Source organism: Gasterosteus aculeatus, chromosome 10 (assembly GCF_964276395.1).
Source record: "Gasterosteus aculeatus chromosome 10, fGasAcu3.hap1.1, whole genome shotgun sequence".
NCBI classification, from domain to species: Eukaryota; Metazoa; Chordata; class Actinopteri; order Perciformes; family Gasterosteidae; genus Gasterosteus; species Gasterosteus aculeatus.
The window spans coordinates 14,285,878-14,309,205 of NC_135697.1; the positions used below are offsets into that span (position 1 = coordinate 14,285,878).

Below are 23,328 nucleotides of genomic sequence, written 5' to 3' on the forward strand. Positions count from 1 at the left end.
GCGCAGAGGGTTGCAGCGGACAGGTGTTGACAGATATTAAATCCCAAAGACACTAGAAAGGTGCCATCAGTGGGGCGGAGGTCTCAGGTGTGTCTGCAATGGTCAACCCATGGACTCCATATCACCCATTGGTTTTGTGGACTGCCAGTTTTCAAGCTTCAATTCTTGTGTGTTTTGTAACTAATGTAGCTCAAATTGTTTCATTAATCCAGTGTCAGTAAACCATGGGATATTTGTAGAAAGGGTATGAAAATGTATGCGAGTAAGCAGCTTAACCTGAGTAAGACCCCGATCACAATATGAGCTTTTGCCCACAACAGCGTCGTGAAGTTCGCATAAGTAGAGGAAGGCACTCGTACTTATAGTCCTGAGCCAAAGCCGTTAACTTGTTCAACATAGAGATCCATTTGCACTTATAGTGTACACTTTACTCTGCAGCAGTGTTAGCATAAGTACACCTGTGGTGATGCAGAATGGGAGAACTTGTCACGCACATTTGCATAAACATCCCTTTTTAAATGTACCACTGTTTCAAATGTCATCTGAATGTGGCTTTCCTGGATGTTTGCATTTCTAAACTCAGCGTTGTTGTGTGTCTGTGGGTGTATAGCCTACACACAGCGTGAACCGATGTGCGAGGGGAGAGATAAGGTAGTCAGGCAAAGAAATAAACAGCCTTATATTCATGGGTTGTAACGGAGAGGCTGCTTCGGGGCAACATGGGCACCTGTTCGTAGGAGGGGTCACCTGCGTTGCAACGTGTCGTTAATTCCAGGTATTAAAAGCTCAAGCAAACATTGAAGGGCTATAGATAAAGCTAATAAATAATGCAAATCCACTCTACATGCCGTTCATGGACTTGCGAGAGCTTAAGCAGGGCACTGGGCTTGACCCCCACGTTAGCGGGGGAATGAAGAGACACATTTGGCACAAAAACCGAAGCAAAAAGACAGTTTCTGAAGTGTTAGGTATCATTATTATTTAAACTTCTACTTAATTCATATTCTTTCTATTCAAATGTAAGACGATCAGAAAACTGAAGCTAGCAGGCTAGCTGGCTAACTGACAAAGGATCTGCTGTTTTAGGCTGAAGCCAGTTAGATGAAGTAGGGACAGACTAACGCTGGCTTAAAATGGATGTCCGTTGACTACAAATGAAGCTATCTATAGGAGATGAAAGCGCAAACTAACTAATGAAAGAGATTTTCTCTCTAACAACCTCTCCAAAATAAATCTCCCCCCCGTCACCCACACGCTTCAATCCACACCAATAAGTGTGTAAACATGACCCTGTGGTCCATCTTGACAGGGTGAGTCAGCCTCTTGCTCTATTTGCGTGAGCAGCCTCACACCGTCTCCTATTTACAGGCCTGCCATTAAAGTCCTTTTAATTACGGGGGGACGTCACATTATTGTCATACCTGCTACTGTGACAGCCGTCCCCTAGAGATGTGAGGACTAAATTGGCACCTTTATTTAAAATGTCAACTCATGCTTGTGATTGAAGATGACAGTGTTGTAAGATTTTTTTTTTTTTTAAAAGAGGCTTAATTAGGAGTTGTCAAACTCAAAACAGAACTATAAGACTGTTCTGGCGTTACATCCTTATGTTTGTATTTAGAAAAGGTAGCACACTGTGGGGAAAAAAGTTTTTAAGTGCTAATATATTCCTACGCACACATGACTTTCTCCACCTGCGTTCTAATCTGTTCCAAGGATGACGTGTGACATCGAAGAATCTTGCCTACAATGAAGGAACTGATTAGTGTGGTCAGCAGCAGCTCTCCAAAGACAATAGTGAATCAGTGGGAGCCCGCCTAATCACGTATCTGCCGCGCTGGATAATCGGCCAATCAACAAGCGCTGTCGTTTCTATAGCATCATACGCACGTTGTGGAGTAATGAAGATTTAAAACGAAAAACATGTGTTTCCTCCAGTGAGGTTACATACCACGTCAAACTGAAACTCCCCCCTATGCTCTGAATGTCTGTGTTAGCTACGTGGATGATGGAAATATGGAGAAGCAGTGTTTGGTTGGTGCCAGGAAAATGAAAATGCTAAATACTTTTTCGCTTTTCATTGGCTCAATGGTTTGGACTTTGACTTGGGGGGAACCAAGCACCATAAGGACAAATGCCCCCTGTGGATTCACGGGCCTTTAGGAACAGGGACTCAGATCCCTTTTCTTAGCTTCAGTTTTGTCCAACAGCCAAGTGTAGTTTTACTTCATCCTGAGCCATTTATTGTGCCACTTGACGATGAGAAAGCAACAAGCAGGTAACATAATCCCTCCCTGGCACAACACGTCGCCTTTTCTCCCTCAGTACATTCTGTTCAACCTGTGGTCTGCTTGGGGTATTTAGAGTCCTAAGTAGGTCTTGCCCGGGATAGACGCATGGTTTATTTCGTCCTCTTAACTGTCACTTGAGTCTGATAGAAGAAAATGAATCAGAGCATCAAGGGAACCAACGAGAGCAACGGATGCTGAGACTATTTGAAGAAGAAAAAGGGTTCCAGGTTCTCAGTGTTACTCTGAATCGCCAACAACATTTTTGCACTTGACAAAAAAAAGGCAATAAAAATGTGGTGTTCTCAACAAAATGGGAATATTATAGTCAATGTTAGGCATTTAATATTGTGTTGAATTCCAAACACAGAACATGTATGATTCATTATCTAGAAGAGGAGCTATTGAAAGTTCTGCTACGCATTTGGACAAATTATCAAAACTACTGTTTTTCTGAAGACAATCTCACCGATTCTTTCCACAATCTATGAGATGAAGCGACACGTGTGATTGGTATTTGTGAAAAGGTCCTCCAGCGGCACGCAGACCTTACTGTACCTCCACAATCACAGACCCTCCAAAGATGACACATTCAAATAAGTCCTGCGATCAAAAGAAACATCTCTATGTTAATGTTCCATTTAAATGCAAAGAGTCATTCACCCTCGTTCCGTTAGCTTTCCTGTAGGATCATCAAAGCCCGCAGTGTTCAGGGGAGGGGGGGAGCCAAAGCTGATGGCAGACCGGCGGATGGAGGCTAGAAACCGCCAACAGTTACGTTAGAATGAGCGTCACGTTTAAAAGAAGTTTGGAGGGAGAAGAGTCTCGGAAAGGCTGCTTAGCTTCAGCAAACTTTGAATGGCTCTGTGCATGCCGGACCGCGCAGCTAATTCAGTGATGACTTTGTTCCGCGGGCCGGGGCGGTTTCTGCATTCTGGCTCTGGTGTGTGCAGGGTTGAGGGTTCTGAAGAGCGGGCATCATCCTCGTGCATGAACGACGGTGCTGCTGCTGCGTTATTCAAACGTGGGGTTTGTTCTGCTCGACGCTAGCTGCAAAACACACACGAATATCGTATTTCATGTTCCTCCTGACAGCGGATCGGCCGTGGTTATGAGGCTATTTGCTATAATATCACACATGAACAATGAATGTGCTGCCCTTTCAAAAATGATTCCTGATAATTGCCCTCATTTTCCAGACTGCCGTCTCTTACGCAGTTCAAGGGGATCGTGTTTCGCTTTGACTTACAGACTAGGCTTTCACGAGCTGAAAGAGATTGGCCGACCCAAATGAGGTAATTATGCATATTTACAACAGACCAGCTATTGACTTCATCTGCTAGATTAAAGTGTGATTAGCTTAACTGAGAATCACAACAAATTTCCAAAGTTTCATTGCTATATAATCTAATACTTAAAGGTTGCATGTTGCAGGGCAATATTTGAACATTTTCATTTCACAAACAGATCTTGAGGTGGGTAACAATTTGGACGTAGACTATTGTTCAAGGTGTCCTCTATGGTCTGCCTTCCATTTAACTCTAATAAAATCTCCTTTAGGGCCCTCTGAATCAGCACATCAGAAATCTGGTCCTTTTTACTTTTAAAAGGACACCCTGTCCATGATGCGCAGCGATCACGGCTGCTCTCTTCACAAAAGGAAACCTTGCCTTCCACATTCTGCATCCCGACATCTGCCAACAAGCAGACTGAGGGATCCAGAAGAAATACAGTCAAGGACAAAAAACTGCAAAGCTTAAGGGCATAACACGTTCCTTTTCAGCTGCAATGTTTCATGTCATTGGTATTCTACTGGCGCGTGGGCACAAATCAATAGTATTGAGCTGCCGCTGCCCAATAAACTAAGTTGTTGTCTCAATTGCAGTCTCTTTAGCGTCTCTGAAAGAATTTAAAGCCCTTCGAGATAAAATTCAAGGTAAACCCTGTATTTTCTAATATATATCTTGCTTCATAGGTTCTGCTGTAAAACTCTGAGCTGGCATATTCTTCCTAAGCTGCTGGATGAACCAGAAGGTTAGATGGGCTGGGCAGGTATCTCTGCAGTGCGAAACTACATCTACATCGTAGGAGGTTAAGGTTAAGTCATATTCACACTCTAAAAATAGACGTTTGGCTTCCCTGCGTTAAATAAGAAAAAAATAAACATGATAGAAGCTTATCAAGGTACGAATGCAATACCAGCGAGAATCTGTGTGTTCCACTGGTACTTACTGTATAAAAAAGGGCTGGGCGATGAGGCAATAGTAATTCATTTGTAGTAGATTCATTATGTTTCTTATTCATGGGTCGATCTTATTGGATGGTTCAAATATTTCATTATATATTTCTCCTGTGCCAATGAGCACAATGCTTTTTGCATGTGTGGTGTCTCAATTACCGGTTTGTGCTGACCTGTGTGTGTGTGTGTGCCTGTGTGTGTCATGCTGTCCTGTAAAGATAAACACTATTTAATAAAATAACAAGGTATAGACCTGTTCTGTAGGAAAGGTAACCTTAAATTACTGTTGTCATCTGGCGGCATGTACAAAATAAAATGAAACAAAATGAACCTGATCATCAATACCGATATTATACGGGGTAATGATATGCTGATGGCTGGTGGTCACAGGGACTTGTGTAGGAGGCGATAATGTAAGTGTGGTACCGGCTGGCAGTCCCTAATATAGTCCATGGTTTATCTATGACCCCAATAAGCTGGCTCACAACAGGTTCATCCGACGATCAGATCCCACGCAGCCATGTATCATATCTTCATCTCTTATCCAGCAGCTTTTTGAGAGGGACGTCCAAGTCATCCAAGCATGTGCTCATCTGAGATGAACCTGATGAAAAGCAGCCTTTTTGCCCCCCCCCGGGGAACACGGGGAAGTGTAATCAGCAATGACCCATGCCAGACTCCACCAATCCCAGGGAGCTCCTCCATGTACCCAGCCTGCCTCGGGGGAGCTGCGCCCGGAGCGGCGGGAACAAGCACTCCACGACTGAGAATGGATTTTGGAATCCCAAGACGTCTGCCGGCTCCTTCCACCAATTACCGCCATTTACCCCAAACAGCAACCCAGAAAAACAGCACCATTCACACGTGGGAGTTACCCGCTCTGATCGGGGCGTGTAAAGCACAGGTTAAATAAACATGTGTGTAAAATGTCAGCGCAGATTGTCAGCGGGCCACCTGCGTAGATACGTGACAAACTTAAATAGAAAAGCAGCACGGGGCAGAATTTGGGAAAACAGGCTGTCAGTGGGCTGATGATTGGAACGGGGACCAAGGTAATTTGGCATAAATCATTTATTTAAACCTGGTGGGAAAGTGAACGTGGGCTGTTTGTCCAGGGTTAGGGGTAAGGGTACAAGCGAGTGATATATTTCTTTTTTCTATACTCAGTTCATAGTATTTGTAAGCATCAGCATAGACTTGCAACAGTGAGTTAAGGTAATCCATTTTCTCTCTAATAAATCAAACTTTGAGCACAGCCACATATCAATGATGGTATTTTGTAAACTGCGAATCTGCTTTAATTGAAATGACTATTTTAATACTTGGAAATTAATTTGCTAATTTTCTTTATTTCAGTACTGTATGTGTCTGGGAAGTGACCAGTGTTGGATATAATCCAAATTAAAAAAAGATAAGTGCCGCACTGCCATTGAAAAATATCCTTAGTGAAAAAGTTCGGCCAATGTTGCTGTGCTTTCAAAATTTTGTAAAAAGCAAACTTTTGAAAGTAGCTTGCACAGCACTGTCAGTGATTATGCACGCCTGCCCCCCCCCCCCCCCCCTTTCCTTTGGGCCCTCGTCATTCAAAAACACACAATTATCCTGCCTTGATTGCTCTGAAATGAATTCAGACTTGATGTTTGGACTTGTGGTCCCTCTCTGGTAACCGAAAGAACTATGCACAAACAGTCTCATTCAGATTGCATTTACATTTTTTAAATGGGCCATTACTTACTTACTTCATTGTGAACATTCATGGAGTTCCCACAATTAAAGATCTGCGAGCCTCTTTAGAGTAGACTGGTGTGTTATTCTGTTGTGTTGCGTTGTTTATAACTATTTCTAGACGCCGGGCTTCCGGTTCATGTTTATTTTTCACCAGACATACAACATATTCCAGCAAGAACGTGACTTTTGCAGGTGAAGGAGAGCAGCCAACTTCCATCAAACATGTCCTCTTCAAGCAACAAAACATGTAAAGATTAAACTCAAACACGTCGTGCTGGGACGTGAGCCGATGGAAACTTAATTTGATGAGCTGTACAAACTCCATCCTCCTCACGTTAGTGACAGAGATGACGGATGAATCCAGTCCAATGTAAAACCGTTCGCGCCTTTACGAGGTGGTGCGTTGGAAACAAACCTCGTAGGAGATCCGGGGTCGGGTGCGGCCAGTTGTAGGTCCTGATCAGCTGCCAGTCAAAGTCATCATCTTGTCCCTGGCGGTACTCGCACAAGCCGGGGTCCGAGTCCTCATCGAAGGTGCAGCCAGCTGCAGTGAGGGAAGAAGAGGAGGAACAGATTAAAGAAAAACGAAACGTGCCGCTTTGGTTAGATTGCCTGGGAGGAAGCCGATGAAGGAACGCATCAGTCCAATTTTTCGGAAGGGAGACCGAAGAAGTAATTGCTCAGTTACATCTCCGCGGGCTAGCGGGTAATGTGTTAATACATCAACTCCTGGAGAATCTTTGAAGCCATAAACTAAATTACAGCTAATGGTTGGCACCGGGCGGTCAGCACTGACTGCCTATCTCACAGGTCCCCCCCCCTCCAAAAATCCACCGCCATTAGGTGCAATTAGCCCTGTGGTGTGAAAATGACACAATAGCCACAGGTCACCCAGATCGCCAGAGATAATGGGCGGCCGCACAGGAGCAGCAAAAGGGTCCTTCAGCTGATGGAGGACAACAACGGCTTCGGCTCTTAGCCCGTGAAGGTGACCCAACCCTGCCTGGACCGTAATGGCTGCATTCACTATTCTGCCATTAGCGCACAAAACACGTGCTTTTAAAGCCGCCGGCTCGCTTGGAGAGCCAGAGGACAAAAAAAAAAGGTGTGTTCTTGTTTAATTGGTGGGGGAAAAAGCAGGCGCCTTCCTGGGCATCTAGAGATGAGCGGAGGGGAGTTGGAAGGAGCAGGGTGTGGTCCTGCGTGTGTGCCTTACGCTCTACTTGGTCTTCACCGTGCGTGGTTTGGACACCAGATGCTTTCTGAAGCCTTCTTTTCTTCTGCTTTAATTGTCACTTTAAATTTTTCAGCCCATCAAAATTACCCAAACAGGTGCGGTGTATATTTATTCGATTTAAAATAGGGAAACGCTGGAGGGAGAGAATGTTCACTCGGGAAAACAGTACGTTTCTATTAACCCCCCATCGTGGAGGGGACGCACACGACTATCACGTTTTCACAGGAGACTTTGACACGTCAAACCCAGTTATACCCAATAACATCACTAATCACTCCATTGCAATCAATGCAGGACTAGAGCATCATTAATTTGATTAATGTACCACCTGCGACTTTCCCGTCGAATCAACTTCACTTGGGACAGAACGCTGCGAGGATTTCAAGTTTCAAATCAACACTGTTTATTCAGAGTAAGAGAGAGATTCTAGTAAATCTCCTGGTCGGCCAAATATATTAAGAGAGTTTAACCGTAAACTTGCACGTAAACTGTCCTTTCTTTGCTGCAGCACCACAACTTTTACCTCAGAATCAGATATTCGGGCTAAATCTCTAAAGCCGCTTTCACGACATCGTGCAAAAGAACATCTGATGAATCAAACGGTGGCAAAAGATCACGTTATAAGTTCTACTGCAGCTTTGTTCTTGCTCCACTAACTCTGAACTCATTGCTTTTCGAACGCCCGGAGCCCACAGCGGTCCCAGGACCCTGTTCACTAACACGTCACATTAAGGCTTGGCAGCAGGGCTGCCGGTGTTAGAGAGCGGCTCTGACTGCATGCCAGGCTGCCGCTTAATAGAATCTTGTTGGGCCCGGTCCACCGATGTTCTTTTTTTATTTTATTTTGGAAGCTGCATCTGTTTACTCACCTTATACACGCTTTGAGTCTGAAGAGCTATTGGCTGTTCTAATGAACTACTAAGCGTACCTATTGCGGACGCCGCATTCGCCCTTTCCTGCTGAGAAAGGCACATCGCCGCTGCCGCCGCAAGCGGAGCGACGGTTTTCCGGGCGCGTGAACGGATCAGAGTTTTAATTGCCCCCCCACCTCCCCACCACCGCCCCCTGCCAGGGCTGCTTGTTGTGCCGCGCCGTGCCCGGTTATGTGAGGATGAGAGGGCTGAGTGGCGGGAGCGGGCCCCGCGGCGAGGGCCCGCCTTTCACCGAGAGCCCCTCTAGCTCCGGGAAGAAATGTCACCATCAGACACGTTCCACTGATTCCCCTCATTAAGGCTCTTCCTTCCCGGCCTCCATTGCTTTTAGCGTGCACGTTCCCCTCAGTGGCCAAATGAGCTTCTCCGGCAGCGGGAGGGCAGACCCATGTAATTAGAAAAGCCACGTGCATTCGGCGGAATATTCACTGGTGTCTGTCTGTGTGTGTGTGTGTGTGTGTTTATCTGACGTTGTTTGCTGTTTTGCTGTTACAAAATGAAGGAAATGATAACGAATCTGTCAATGTCACACGGGCCGAAGCTGCAACGACTGGATATGAATTATTTGGACTCTGGCCAACGAGGGAATGAAGATGCAGAAATTTCCACACAATAATAAGTTGGAGGCGGGTTTGAGAATATTAAAGGCTGATGAGAGACGACTGGGCAGAGTTCCCGAGCAATGCAGTGCCATGCGGAGCAGCAGTAGCACCTTGAGACGTGGACCACGGGGCCCGACAGCGCTTTGGTGAGGAGTCTTCTCAGGAAGAGGACAAAGAAAGGGTAAACAAATAGATGTGCAAAGAACCAGACGCCCTCCTCTTTGAGAGGTAGCAGATGTCATGAGGGTGCCTGGTGTCTGGGTGCCTCCCTACTCCTATAAACCCAGTGAAACTAGTCATCACTATCGGCACGAGGTTCATATCAAAGTCATTTCATTCTTACCAATCCAAAATCCTTTGCCGTGTTTCATCAGATTCCATAGAAATGAGCAATACATTTCATTCTTGTAACTCATTTTGTGCAAAAGCGCTGATCAGAGGAATCGTCTGTGCGCTATTGAAGGATTTTATTCAACAGCCGGCAGAGCCTGCGTGAGGCAGTTAAAACTCTCATTAATGCGGCTTCCAGGGACGCTCTAAATAATTCTACCAGAATTCAAAAGGGGAAAACCCAATGTTTAGTCATCTCTTTGACTTTTATTTTTCATTATTTAAAATAGTCAAATCAAAAAACATTGTTTATTTCTAAAGAAATAAAAATGAGTCACCAGTGTACAATTTTATTTAAAAAAAAAGGCTCAAGTCAATTTTGTTTTAATAGCTGGAAAATGTAGTTTTTAGGAAACTTCATTCAAGAAGAATATAATGCAACTGCATCTGTTCGGGACTATTTTCAGCATGAGATTAATACACATTGTGTTCTCTATTGAATATTTGGGGCAACCGGCGGGTGTGTGAGGGATTAATAATTTAAAAAAAAATACAATGTGTCTGTTCAAGTTAATGAGGGAACATGTCAGTTTAACAGTGTGACCCTGATGCGTTTTTTAATAGTTTTTGGTTAACAATGGAGCTCTACAGCACACAGGGCCAAGATACATCAGGCTTACACACACACACACACACACACACACACACACACACACACACACACACACACACACACACACACACACACTGAGGTACGTTCAATATTTTGATCTTGCCGAGGGCTTTGTTTGAAAAAAAGCATCACTTATGATTTAGACATTTTGAACATCAGCATTTCAGCAGCTTTACGTTATACAGAAATTGCTTTGAGCAATTTTAAAACTTTGTTGAGTGTGTTTCTTAATGGCTTGAAAGTCCCCTTAGTATCAAGCCATTAAAGGCTAAAATATAAGTAGTCACACTGAAGACTTGTTGAGCTTATTCTGTGATCATTCATATTATTACATTATTCACACTGTTAGCCCTTGAAATTCTTTTGACCCCCGAAATGAAACCGGAGAAAACTTTGAAGACTAAGTGCGGTGAGCTTGTGTAATTTCGCTGCGCAGACCCCTTAAGAGACGCCATCGAAACCAGTCAGGAGTCTAATACCTTCCAGTTAATTGAGTCCAATTAGCGGTGTTTGCAGAAGGATCAAAGTAGGTATGTAGGCGTAACTCTGCCGCACAAAGCGGCTGTGAGGGAGCCAGAAGAGGCCCTGCAGGGAGATTAATGGCCGACGGCCTGAAGGGCTCGTGATGGAGCTCGGGCGCGATCGTCCGGCCCCCCCGACTGTATCGTATGAGGAAAACACGCTTACCCAGTCTTCCCGCAGAGGTAGAAATAAATTAAGAGGGGCGAGACAGACGGAGGGCTGGTAAACAGCAGAACACGAGAGAGAGAGAGAGAGAGAGAGAGAGAGAGGGAGAGCAAAGCCAAAGAGGAGCAGGAATAATAAGGAAAACAAATGACAGATAACAGGGTGACAAGAGGATTTGTGCAAAACAACCTTTTTTGTTTCTTGGCCTCAAACCTGGTAGAGTACAAAGAGGTAATCAAAGAAATGTGAGATTAGGATGCGCGTCTATTGATCACGCCGTTCCCGTGCAGCTCTCAGCTCAAATCCTTTATGCGCATTTTCACAAAGAATCTCATTTGCATTCACGCAGAGAGACGGCTGATTCTCACTGATATGAATAAAAGCGGAAGGCTGCCAGCGCCGGAAGATCGCCATGTGCTGACCATTTGAAGAACTTTAAATACCACGGAGACCTGCGGTAAAGAAAAGAGCCTTTGACTTTTCTTGTTTCAAGGAATAATTGAACTTTAGAAATTCATTTCCTTCACACACACACACTGTAATCGTCCCTTCCCCGTTAACTTTAAATTGACAGGGTGAAAACCTGACCAAAAAATCTCAACACAGTGCTCAGGAGGCAGCCGTTAAGCTCATTTCGCGTTGCATTGAAGTAAATTCCTGGGGCGAAGCACCTCGCCGAGCTGGAGCCCTGCTGGCACTCCTTTTAATCACAGCCTCTCGGAAAACAGCAGCTCAGTCGGGACCGAGGATCCGGGATGTTCTGCCGCCGCTCTCGTTTGGTTTGAGATAAAGCCCCGCTGCTGCGTGATTTGCATTTGAGGACGTGCAGGCAATACATCAGACCTGACAAGTTTACTTAGGGATGGGGAGGGAGGGAGGGAGGCAGGGAGGGGAGGCAGGGAGGGAGGGGAGACGCAGCTGTATAGCTCATCAATAGTGAGCCGGCGGAGGAATCATCAGAACGTAAACTTCTTCTTGGGCCATTATTTAACGGCCGCCGCAGAAGCCTCGGCGAGGAGGAGGACAGGAAGAGGGACGGGGGGACGGGGGGGGGGGAATTGGTCAAAGAGTGGAGTTATAAAGAAAAATCACTGCTGTGACTGTGCTTGGCCAGTACGTGTTTTTTTTATTGACAATGCCGAAAGCAATATTCTGCATTCGGAATAGAAGTCACAAAGAGATTATATGTTTTTATGAAGATTTATTGAATTTCTTCTTTCACACCCGAACCTTCATCCAAACCATTTTTAAACCAACTCGAACTGAATCCTAGACACCAAAAGCCAGATGTATAAATGATGTATGCAAACAAATACCTTGTAGACGACGTATGAGTCCTCTGCATGAGTGCTGTAGACTGGTGGATTTTTATTTTACTGAAAGAAGTGAATAATAAATGTGTACAGGACCGTTGCATCTAATGGAAGAGAATGTAAAGCTCACGATATGGGAGCAAAAAATTTTATTCAGGAATTTCCGTACATTCATAATAGAGGATGACTCAATTAATTTATTTATTTCTACATAGTTCAGAGCAGTCATTAATGGGCAAACTTTGCATTATTGAAAATTGTCTTAATAATATAATAAACGAGATCGGCGATTATCTCAATGTTTTCTGTCATTGATAATAAGTGACGGTTTGCATTAATGTGGTGAATTAAGGATACTATGAGATGCAGCCGCGGCGTGCAGTAATGTTGATGCCTACGGTGAAATGATATCGATATGCAAACTGCTGATCAAATTTCATAGAAGCCAGTAAACGAAGCCGCACATGTGGCCGAACACGCCGCTCGATCTCATTACAACTGCCGACTGCGGAGCCTGCGTGAGTAAACAGACCACGCATGTGAGGCGCTATCGATCAAAATGTACTTGGCGGAGCCCTGCTGCAGTCGTTCATCATCATTTATCATGATACGGGAGTTTGAATGGAGATATTCAAGCATGTTGGGACTGATGGACTGAACCGCTGCGCCCTTGCGACCTTTACGAGACTAAACAATTGCTTACATGTCTCTCTAAACCAAAGACAAACCTGGTCATAAGTCCCCATTAAATGAGGATGAATTATGTCTCCTCTGTGCCTACGTCCCTCTTGCTACATGTCTATCGCATCATCCCCGTCCAACCGGCTGCATTCTGCAAAAAGACAGAAGCCTCGCACAAAGTGCAGAGAGGACGACCAATCAATCAAACGATCGATCAACTTTCCCTGGAGCTGCATTCTGCATGTTCGGGTGGGGAGCGGCAGCGCGAGATTGGCACCGGAGGGCATAAGCTGTTGTGTGAAATTGTTTCATTACTCGTCCACGATGGTTCCAGTCTCCCAACTGCAACTCGGGGGGGGGGAAATCCCAGCCGAGGCCCATAACGTTATTTCAGAGGCCCATAACGTCCTTTAACATCTTTCGGGGGGGAAATTGATCGATTTTTACTGCCCCGTAGTGCACAATAACCACCGTCCACCTGCGGGCTTGGGGAATGTTGTTGACACACGCAGCTCAATGAGTTGCAGCGTGGCGCTAGATGGGAATCTGCTACAGTTGCTATTAGGAGGTTGGTAAAGGTCACTGATTACCTAATGCGCTTTAAAATTGAACCAGTTCCCCTGTTTAGAGAAGGATGAGGAAGTTCCCGGAGCGTCAGGCTAACCCGACCCGACACCGCGGCGGGGCGGACCAACTGGCCCCCGTGCACGACGGGTTTAAAAGGGGGGGGGGACGGCGTGATGTAGCGGCAACCGAGATGGACGCATAGATAGCGGCAGGGACGAGGCCTTTCGTCAGGTAGACAAAGACAACAGAGCAGGTGCTCCTCATCAGGCCGGGGTCTTCTTCATTCTTCTCATTTCATCTTTCCATGCCAGGCCCCCCACCCCACCCTCAGTGACAGGGCTCCGTCTGCCGCAATCAGACCTGCTTTGCCAGTTAATGCTGTTGTCAGAGGCGTCATGAGGAGAGAGGTGCATGAATAGAGGTTGATGAATAAAAAAAACAAAAAAAAACAGAGCAGGTTGGAACGACGCTCGAATCGCTCTAATCATGAAGATTGGGGATGAAGAGACATTTCCTCCGGCACCTGCGTTGCGACGCGTGGCTCCTCTTGGCGGACGGAGGAAGGGAGGAAAGTGACAGATACGCTCTCACTGCTGTTACATATGAAAATTTAATCGAGAGTGCTGGAGGAGACGTTTTCCCCTTCATGTGAAAAGCCACTGTAAGTGGTTGTGTCAAGTCTTTCTTGTCCCCTGCAACAGATGAATATTAACGCCGGGACTGACCTAAATGCATTAGTTGAAAGCTTTGTGTGGCTGTTTAGTGGTGATTTATTCAAATTAGAAATCATTACTGTCCCCGCGCTTTTTCCTCGACAATTAGAAGCGACATACTAATGAATGGTGGTTATCTGAGAGGTCGTCGTTCCTCTTACAATCTAACGCATCTGAACCTAAAAAGCCCCCCCCCCAAAAAAATCAAAATCAAACAGATAAAAAGTAAAAAGCCTGCCATCTTTCTGCTGGATGATTTGCAGAAATGTCGTGCATAGATTTACACAACATGCCTGGTTGCATGATGTCAAGACGCCCAAACGCCCGGCGGCTCTCATGTTGATTTCCATACACTCAAATGGTAGAAAAGAGAAAAACAAATACTCCGAATCCCCGCGAGCAGAACTCAGTCACGCGTCCTGGTGTTCACCACCGGTGGTCGGGCCACCAGCGCACATCCCTCAGCGCGCCATTCTTCAAGTTTGTATTATTCATTCTACGTATGGTGCGGAAGAGAAGAAAAAAAAAAAAAATCAACTAGGAGTAAAGATTGTGGCCGGAATACCAAGCGATGAGCTGCACAGGGTTTTGGATGAAAAGCCTCCCTTCCTCTCCGAGTTGCTCGGGCCGCCGCACGGCTGCTGCAGCGGGTCCCTCGGGTGCTGTGGGCCGCTGCAGAGGCCTGACCTCCATCAGGACTGTGACTGCACGGCCTCCCCGACGAGAGATAACACACTCCCCCCCCCGCGTGGGCAAACATCGCGGCGCTGCAGCGCAGGTTACCTTCACACGCCGGGGACCTGACTGTCTTCCAGGTCATTTATTTCTGAATAGAATCAGTTACAGTTGCAGTTTAGACTACTTCATTGCAAGTGAACTACTATAAATAAGAAAAATGGCCCTTTTTGAGTTCCTTTGCGTGCACTATTATTACTGATGTCCCTTTAAGGCCCCAGTGACTGGATAACGATTTGACATAACATGAAGACATTTCTGATAAGGATCCCTAAAACGTTGTTTCTTGAGTAATGATGACCAGGTTGTGTTTTTAAATGTTAAGGATCCCTCGAATGCTGAACTTCGAGGAGGCCGTATCCTGGCGTCCCGCCTCTTGACTAAATCCTTAGAAATCCAGCGGGAACTGAGTGTTTTGTTCAGAACGCACGCAGGCACAAGTCATCTTTTATTCACTTTACCATTTCTTCAGCCAAAGCCATTTTTTTTTAAAACAATTAAGAGGCAAGAAATTGGCAAGCTAGTGGCTGAATCTTAATTCATGGAATCGGCGGGGCTTAATTTAAGACAAACCACAAAAGACTTGTTTCCACTAATGTTAGCAGAGAGAGACGGACGGTAAGAACCCCAGTTTGTTCACAGCTAACGCTGTGAATTAAGGTTTGTTTAGGCCGAGTGGATTATTGCTGGAACAATGGGGAGAGTTAGCGCCGGATTTTTGTCGAGTGTAAAATAAAGAGCGTTGCACAATCAGCGAGGTGAAATGAGTCGGGGATATCGCTCTGAGGAGAGCGCTTCCATTTACAACACAAGACAAAAACTGTCTAAATCTCTGTGGATTTCATTCAATTTCTTTCTTTCACCTGTTTAACTGAATCCAAAATCAATACTACTACAAATTGTAATTTATTGGGAATGAAAAAGCTACTTCCATTTCTCCTGCAACCCGGCACACTATTATTGGTGCCAGCGGTTCACCTTCAGTGAGTTAATATAACATACATAACATATGTATAATATCTAAGTCTTGGCTCCGGCGCGTCTCATGCTCGTGCTGCTTTAAAGCCTCAAGGACGCGTGTGACCTCACCGAGCGGCGTTCGCCTTCTGAGCCCTTTGTTGCGTTTGGGCCAAATAATTCAGCCCTCCCCTGCAGCCCAGAGAGGGCCCCCCCGCGTGGCACTGCCTCCAAGTTTAACGCGCCGGGAACATGCCGACGTTGTACGCCGCCAGTGTGCTCGGTGAGCCAACCGTCGCCATGAAGAAGAACAACACCGGCAGCTGTTCCCTCGATGGCACTCCGGAAATCAGACACAAACGCACTCCGCCGTCTTACGCGGCGCAAAACAATACGCTCGAGTCGTAACGGGGCGCCGTTACCACGGCGATGATGAGAGGCCCCTTTTTGTGAGGGATCAGTGCTCCTCGGAGGGAGTCGCAGTGCCTCGACTTAATTACGGCTCACACCTCCACTCGCACTCTGCAGAGGAGAGAGAGGGCTTTGATCCAGATGCCCCCGTGGAACTCTTGATCCTTCCCTTCCGGCAGCATCGTTTACTCCCTTTTTTTTTCCTTCTCATGAGATCTTCTGTCTCCTGCTCTACCTCCTTGTTTATATTGCACCAAGGTGACACCACTCCGTCGCACACTGGAGGACTGTTAGACATGGAAGTGCAAAGTGGTTTTCGCTAACAAGAGGCTTTACATCACATTATGAGCAGCGCTTCCTCCGCCACCGTATATACATTTAGAATGAGCACTTGCATTAAGAGGCTTAGCTGCGAGCGAGTTGTCCGTTATTATGATAAAGAATTATTACCGAAGCGTCCGAGATGCACACGTAATTGCTCTTCAATCTTCCGGGCGAATTGTTTGGAGCACACGGGGAAATTATGCCTGCAGTTATTTAGAGTATCTGGGAAGGAAAGAAAGAGGAAAGTGTTCATCCTCTTACGAAAACCATGTCCGCGTAAAGAGGTTTCACGAGATGCACGTTGCAACCCAATCTTTGAGTGAATATTCATGCACGTCGTACTTTCTAAAAAGCTACAACATCTGTAGAGCCAAAACACTCGTACGACCTGCTGAGTAAGCGCATGCCATTCTTTTAGTCGACAATAGCATCTGTGCAAGAAACAAGAATGCGTTAAATATGCTGCTACTGCGCATGTAGAGATGAGTAATCAAGGCAACCAAATGATCAGTAACATGCATGTGAAATGTGCCACTATTGATTAGGCTGTAAGTCATACCTCACCAGAAGAGAACAGAAAAACCAGATAGAGCTCATTGAAGTGGTCTGTAATGGTTACAAGAACAGCAGCAGTGTTCAGGGGGCCTGTGAAATGTTTTCCTACACACAATAGCCTCATATTGGGAACAGGGACCCAGCGCTAAAAGGTTTAAAGCCGATGGAAGGTCAGGCCCAGTGCAAAATCCACCGGGCATTCTGTTGCAGCGTTCTGTGTCGGCTACAATCCCCGTCCAGAAAGAAGGAGGTGCGTAAAAAATGAAATTGTCCCCTGAATGTTTTCAGCAAGGTTTAACGTGAAAGGCAAATGCTACAGGGACGGATCGCGAAAAATAAAACCACAGAACCCCCATGTCAGAGGGCCGACGGTTCAATGGCCTAATGCAATCGCTACAAGGCTAACAGGATTGTAGCAACTGATGCAATAACGGCCAGATAACATCATATATTTCATCGGAACGTGATGCGGCCGACGCCGGGTGGCTCAGTAAAAAGCCTTCTAAGCGTTTGTCTCAATGCAACTGAGCACAGTTTCACTCCGAGGGCAACGACTTCTCATCCAACCGCCACTGGACGGCGTGTCTTACATGCACACGCCGGCCCAGAAAGAGAGGTTGACTTCATCAGAGCCTTTTGCTGACGTCTTAACATGTTATTCTACACTGGCGGGTGCAAAGTGCAGCACACCTACGGTGGTGCAGTACCAGGTGAACATGTGCACCACCAGGCGGTTCGCACCCACGTGGAGAATTCAAAAGGGGCAAAGTTTATTTATTGTGTTGTTTGCAACAAAAAAAGAATAGAAAGAAAACAAGAAGGTCAGAAAAAACACACCATAAATTCTTCACCTGGCACGGAGAGTGAAACTTGAAAAAAATAGTTTGTTTCACGTCTGGAAGAAGCATTGAAAGCACGAGGCTTGGGAAGCGCACCGTCCCGCTCAGCGGCGTTGTAGTATTGCTAACCACATCCAGATTCACAAGTTTCTAATCATCCGTGTTAATTATGACGGGCAAATTGACGTGAATGTTACACTAATTGCAGCTAAATAGCTCTTCAACTTTTGACTCCCTCGTTCCCTCCCAGACAGCTTTATTCGCACCTCGCAGGCCGCGGCCATCGACGCGAAGCCGCCGTGGCCGGCATCAGGCGTTCTGCCGCAGACGACTGTGACTGTGAGACGGCTCCGGTTCTGTGGCGGGGGCTTTGATTAGCACAGCTGGGTGCCGCCCAGAGAGCCGGCCTCGACGCCCTCAGAAGGGCCTTGGGAGGCGCCGCCGTCCCTTCTGCCCTCGCCCACGCCCGACCAGGACCTCCTTCGCCGGGCGCCGATCGGCTGGTAATTAGGTGCTCATCTTAGCTGCTGCGCAGAAATGCAGATCTGATGAGTGGGCCTGTCGGGGTCATCGGGGGGGGAGGAGTTAAAAAATGGCGGTGCGAGGGTAAGCAATCAGGAGGGCCGGGAATTTGTGGTGGTAATTAATAGTCAGAGGCCGGCGCCCGCGGCCCACTCGGCCCTCTGAGCCGAGTTAGCGAGCAACTGGGACCCCGTGGAGGTTAACTGGAGCCCGTGTGTGTGTGTGTGTGTGTGTGTGTGTGTGTGTGTGTGTGTGTGTTGCTGCGCCCGTTATACACGCCGACATACCATGCGTCCGCCTTCGGAGCGTTAAGCGAGGAATGACTGATTTGTATCCATCCGAAGCCTCTGTTGGGATATTATTTGAAAGCTTACAATCAATCACTCGGACTGGACCTTTGAGCCCCCCCCCCCCCACCCCCGTGTCCCCCCTCCTGACAGCCGATCCCATCCTCATTCACCATTCGTATTATTTTTACAAGCAGCGTGCGTCCAGGCCGGGTCCCTCTGCGAACCAACGCCATCGGTTTGTTTTTCATTTAGCACCGCTTGGCACACTGGACACGCCCCGATAACGAGGTGGGCCAACAGCTCCAAAAACAGGGGGGGGGGGGGGGTAAAGTGTCTTTAATAACATTTCAGAGTCACGTCCCTTTTGGTTACAGTGTCAAGAGTGAGTAATTACGAGTGAGTAAGCGAGCGTGCTTCATGGTACACGTGGCGTATTTTAACCACCGACAAATAATGAGCCGCTCGATATCTTCACATTCGGACTATTTGAATTGGATTTTCTCTTCTCAATTCTGACTCCGAAACACAGTTCGCTGCGTCTGCAGATGGAATAGTTCCGGCACAAGATGAAGATAAAAGCAAAGCCGGTGCCTCGATGTGTGTGTGTGTGTGTGTGTGTGTTGTGTCCTTCCAAGGGGAGGCAGTGGGCGTCCTGCCAGCTCGTAGCCCTTTCGCAGGTATTGTGAGGAAAGATTTTCTTTTGCCCGGGTTGTCCGTGTCAGTGGGCCGAACCCCGGAGGGTGACCTTCCATTAAACGCCGACCTCCTAGCGGGGGGGGGGGGGGGGTCAGATTGCGCGCCTCATGCGGTGTTAACATTGTATCATGGCAGGAACGCATTAGCCTTCTGGAGGTAATTACAAGTACGGAGTGAAGGAGCTTTTTCGCATTGTGGAGAAGGCCGGGGGGCACGGCGTTAATTGTGGACCTAAAGCTTATGTGAACATATTTTTTATTGAGTTACTTCAACCGAAGACCAAAAATGACTTTGATCGAGAGAATCCACGCACGTTTGCAGACGCACAAAATCTGGTCCCAGTATTTGTCTGATTCCCTCCAGGATTCACCTCGCGCAGATTGGTGATTGGATCGTAGATTGACCATCGAAGGGACAGTAGACAAATTGAAGAATCATCTTCTATTTGAGAGCTGGTGCGCCGTTAATCAGCTCATTTTAGACACCAAACGTCTAATAGTTACAAAAATAATCTAGATTGTGACGTTTAATATAGCAACGGCAGATGTGACAAGAAGCTGTGATATTATTGAACAGAAACAATAAAGGGAGCCATTGTTTGAATAAAGAAGACGTCGCTACCAAATGGATTTCTTCTAATATCTCATTGTTTTAAATACAATATCCACATCCTTTTGTAAAGGCTGGGGAATCTATTATTCAAAGGGTGATATCAGCGATCTCGAGTGATTGGACGTTATTAAAATGCAGAAACCATCGACCGACCCACCGCATCCCCGACGCTCCATCTGCCTTCTCGCCGATAAGGTGACGGACGACGAGAGGGCCGGACGCCCGCCATCGTATTCTCCTAACCGCCCAAACCCTCGCCGGCCACGACTGCCGAGGCGCCGTCAATCGCCCCCCCGATCATGACTCCGGCTTCGGCCGAGGAGACGGGGAGACGCTCTTCATCACCACGTGGAGGAACTGATCACTGATCTCAACATCTGCCTTTCAAGAGCAGTCGATGCCTCCATTTGCATCTTCTCTGCCGCAGCTTTCATCTGGCTTATCTCTCTCTCTCTCTCCCTCTCAGAGAAAACAAAGTAAAGCCAGTAAACACACGTGTGTGTGTGTGTGTGTGTGTGTGTGTGTGTGTGTGTGTGTGTGTGTGTGTGTGTTCCCCATAAACAGAGGTCTCCATCTGTAATTGTAAGTGAGCACGAGACACGGAGATGAAACACGCGCGCTTGGAGAAGAGAAGCTTTTCCTAAACTTGGAGAATAATGAAAAAGAGCATTAGCATAAAGTCTCCCCAGAGGCTTATGCACCCCCCCCCCCCCCCCCCCCCCCCCCCTCCTTCAGAACTGGTTCCACCAAAGCCACTGACCGCTTTCTTGGCTTCATTCAAAAGGAAACGGATTGGGGAGAAGAAAAACAAAAGGGTTTTTGTAAAGCTGCAAATAAGCATGAAAGGGGAACACGGACGTGTTTGCTTTATCGGGCTTCCTTCACACCTCTCGCATCTGACGGCACGAGTGGAAACGCTTTCGTTTTAATGGAAAAGCAGCGGTCGCAAAACGCACGCTGCAAGATAAACATGAGCCCCCCCCAACACCCCGGGGGGGCTGTTCTTTACATATGGGTGATAAATATTCTTTCTCATATCGGGACAATCTGTCTTTTGGAAACGACCGTTTGGTGTTTCTCTCCCCGGGCTAAGTGACACCAACCTGCAAATTTAATGAGTACAACAGAGAGAGAAAGTTGAGTCTTACCTGCCGGGGAAGAGAAATACTCAAATGCATTAAGCCCTGCGGAAATGCAAACGCCATTCCAGACGTCGATGAGTATTTCGCAGTGAGTCTTGGGAATCATTTACTTCACTTGATTTCCCTCCAAACGTTTTTATTCAATTCATTCTGTGAGGCCCCAAAATCCCAAATGTGCCGCACGACGTCGTCCGTCGCCACGGGAGCAAAAGCGAAAAGGGAGAAACTTAAGTGAGGTTGAAGTGCAACAGATAGTCACATGTACAGAATGGACAACATGGTCGAAATCAGTCGGCTCTTTTTTCTCCTGGTTTTGACAGCGAAGCGTGGGGGGGGGGGGGGGGGGGGGGGGCGGATTGCTGTTTGCTTTTCCACTTAGTCATTTATAGAGAGCCTTCAGATCATTTCATACCTCTGTAACTAATTAGACATGCACAGCGTGTTTTCTCATAACTCCCATAAATAAAACCGCTCGTCACCTGAGCAATCAGCGAAGCGGCCCCTTTAATCTTACGTCTGTGTGCCGCCGCCGCCGCCGCTGATATTTGAACATATCATGAATAGACATGTTTCCTGATTGTTGTTTGAGCCCTGTTTTGATGCCGCGGTCTTACACAAACATTTTTGTTTCGCTGTAATGAAGTAGTTTGGCGGTGAAGCCATCGCCCTCCCCTTAGGATGAGTGAGGCTTCCAGACCAAAGCCTTTGCCTTGTGAGGCAGAAACGCGGCATCGCGATGATCTGAGAGCACAGCGGCCGCCGCCTCCGAAAGGCGGCGGCGGCAGGCAGCAGCAGGCAGCTCAGACTTCGGGGAATTAAAAGAATGCAGCAGATACTTTGAGGAGAAATAAGAGAGGAAGATGAGATGAGATGAAATGAAACATTCATGATTGCCCCGAGGATATTTGACGGTTGAGGCCACGAGATACGAAAGGTAAAATAGAATAGAATAGAATAGAAGAGCAGTGCAGCAGGAAGGAGGATGCAGCCGTCACCTAAATGATCAGTTGGCACGTGTGACCAGAACATAAGAGGAACACGTGTGGGATCACAGACAGCATTCGTTTTAGACAACTACGGGAAAGGAAGAAACGTACTAATATTGTATCGTATTTCTTCTTATTTTTTTAAGTGAAGCTTTATTATAAGGAGGACTTACCGCCCATTTTACGGCATTCTGTTTTTTTTAAACAAGTGAAAAAGCAGCGCGAGTGGGCGTAAAACCTTTCAGTTCTCAATCTGGGAAGTTTTAGCAAATCTTGCTTCCACCTTTTTTGTAATGCCTCAAAAATGTGCAAAGGGAAACACGCCTATGGTGACTGAGCAGAGCACACGTCTTAGACGTCTCACAGACTCTCTACAGGACTTTAGATAACGTCTAGATGTGTAACTATTATTGTTTTTAGACGTTGGCCCAGACGCACATGGAATTAAATCCTCTGCTCGGGCGAAAGGAAATCCACCGAGACGCCGTTCACTCCTTTACTCGGTTAATGTGAAGATCCAAACTCCAGATGGACGTCGCTCAAGTACGGGAAAACGACAGTAAGCGAATATATGACGATGTGTGACGCCGAACACCCTTCAGAGGAACAAGGAGACAAACGGATGAATGGTTTTATCATCTGCACTGGTGTTAAACACAAACCTCGGGAAATCACACACACACACACACACACACACACACACACTGGATCCGGACTCCAGAGAGCTGAGACTCAGCTTAAGAGGTGAGAAGGTCTTAAGCGAGGAGCAACAACACTGGAGAAGACGGGAAGTGAAGAAGAAAGAGAGAAACGCGGTTAAGGTCCGGTCGAGTCACTCGGGGGCTTCAGTCGGACCGATCGGTTAGAACAACAACACCGGAAACACTGTGGTTGGACACAATAGCTTTGTGTGCATTTAAATACCTCTTAAGGGAAACATTAGCGACAAGGGATCTGCTAAAACAAGTTACTTTGCTAAAACTGTAATAGAATCGGACATTTGACTGAAACATAAGAAAAAAATATCGATTCATCTCATAGTTAGTGGTGGAAAAGTTTTCCTTTCCAAATAAAGATGAGCGCTCTCACTGACACATGAAGCTGGGGTTCACCGTCAGCGTGAACGCTTCTCCCCGCCGTTTAATTAATCAGTTCATTCGAGATAAATCTTTCCACGGCACTGGACGACTCTCGTCGGTGACACCGGGCAGAAAGTTGAAGGTTGCAAAGTCATTTGCGTCACCTGAAACTCCCAAAGCTCCCAAAGCT

The 23,328-nt window shown here is 46.6% G+C and overlaps 2 protein-coding genes across 9 annotated transcripts in view; one reads left to right on the top strand and one right to left on the bottom strand.

Moving 5' to 3' along the window:
• The window catches only part of ptprua (protein tyrosine phosphatase receptor type Ua), a 123,702-nt gene that overhangs the window by 77,283 nt on the left and 23,091 nt on the right, over positions 1 to 23,328 (bottom strand). For all 8 annotated transcript variants that reach the window (XM_078080892.1, XM_078080891.1, XM_078080889.1 and 5 more), the window contains exon 2: positions 6,671 to 6,799. In XM_078080892.1, the coding sequence (XP_077937018.1) occupies positions 6,671 to 6,799 (129 nt within the window). The remainder of the gene's footprint in view (positions 1 to 6,670; positions 6,800 to 23,328) is intronic.
• The window catches only part of rpl15 (ribosomal protein L15), a 338,976-nt gene that overhangs the window by 15,965 nt on the left and 299,683 nt on the right, over positions 1 to 23,328 (top strand). The window lies entirely within an intron of this gene.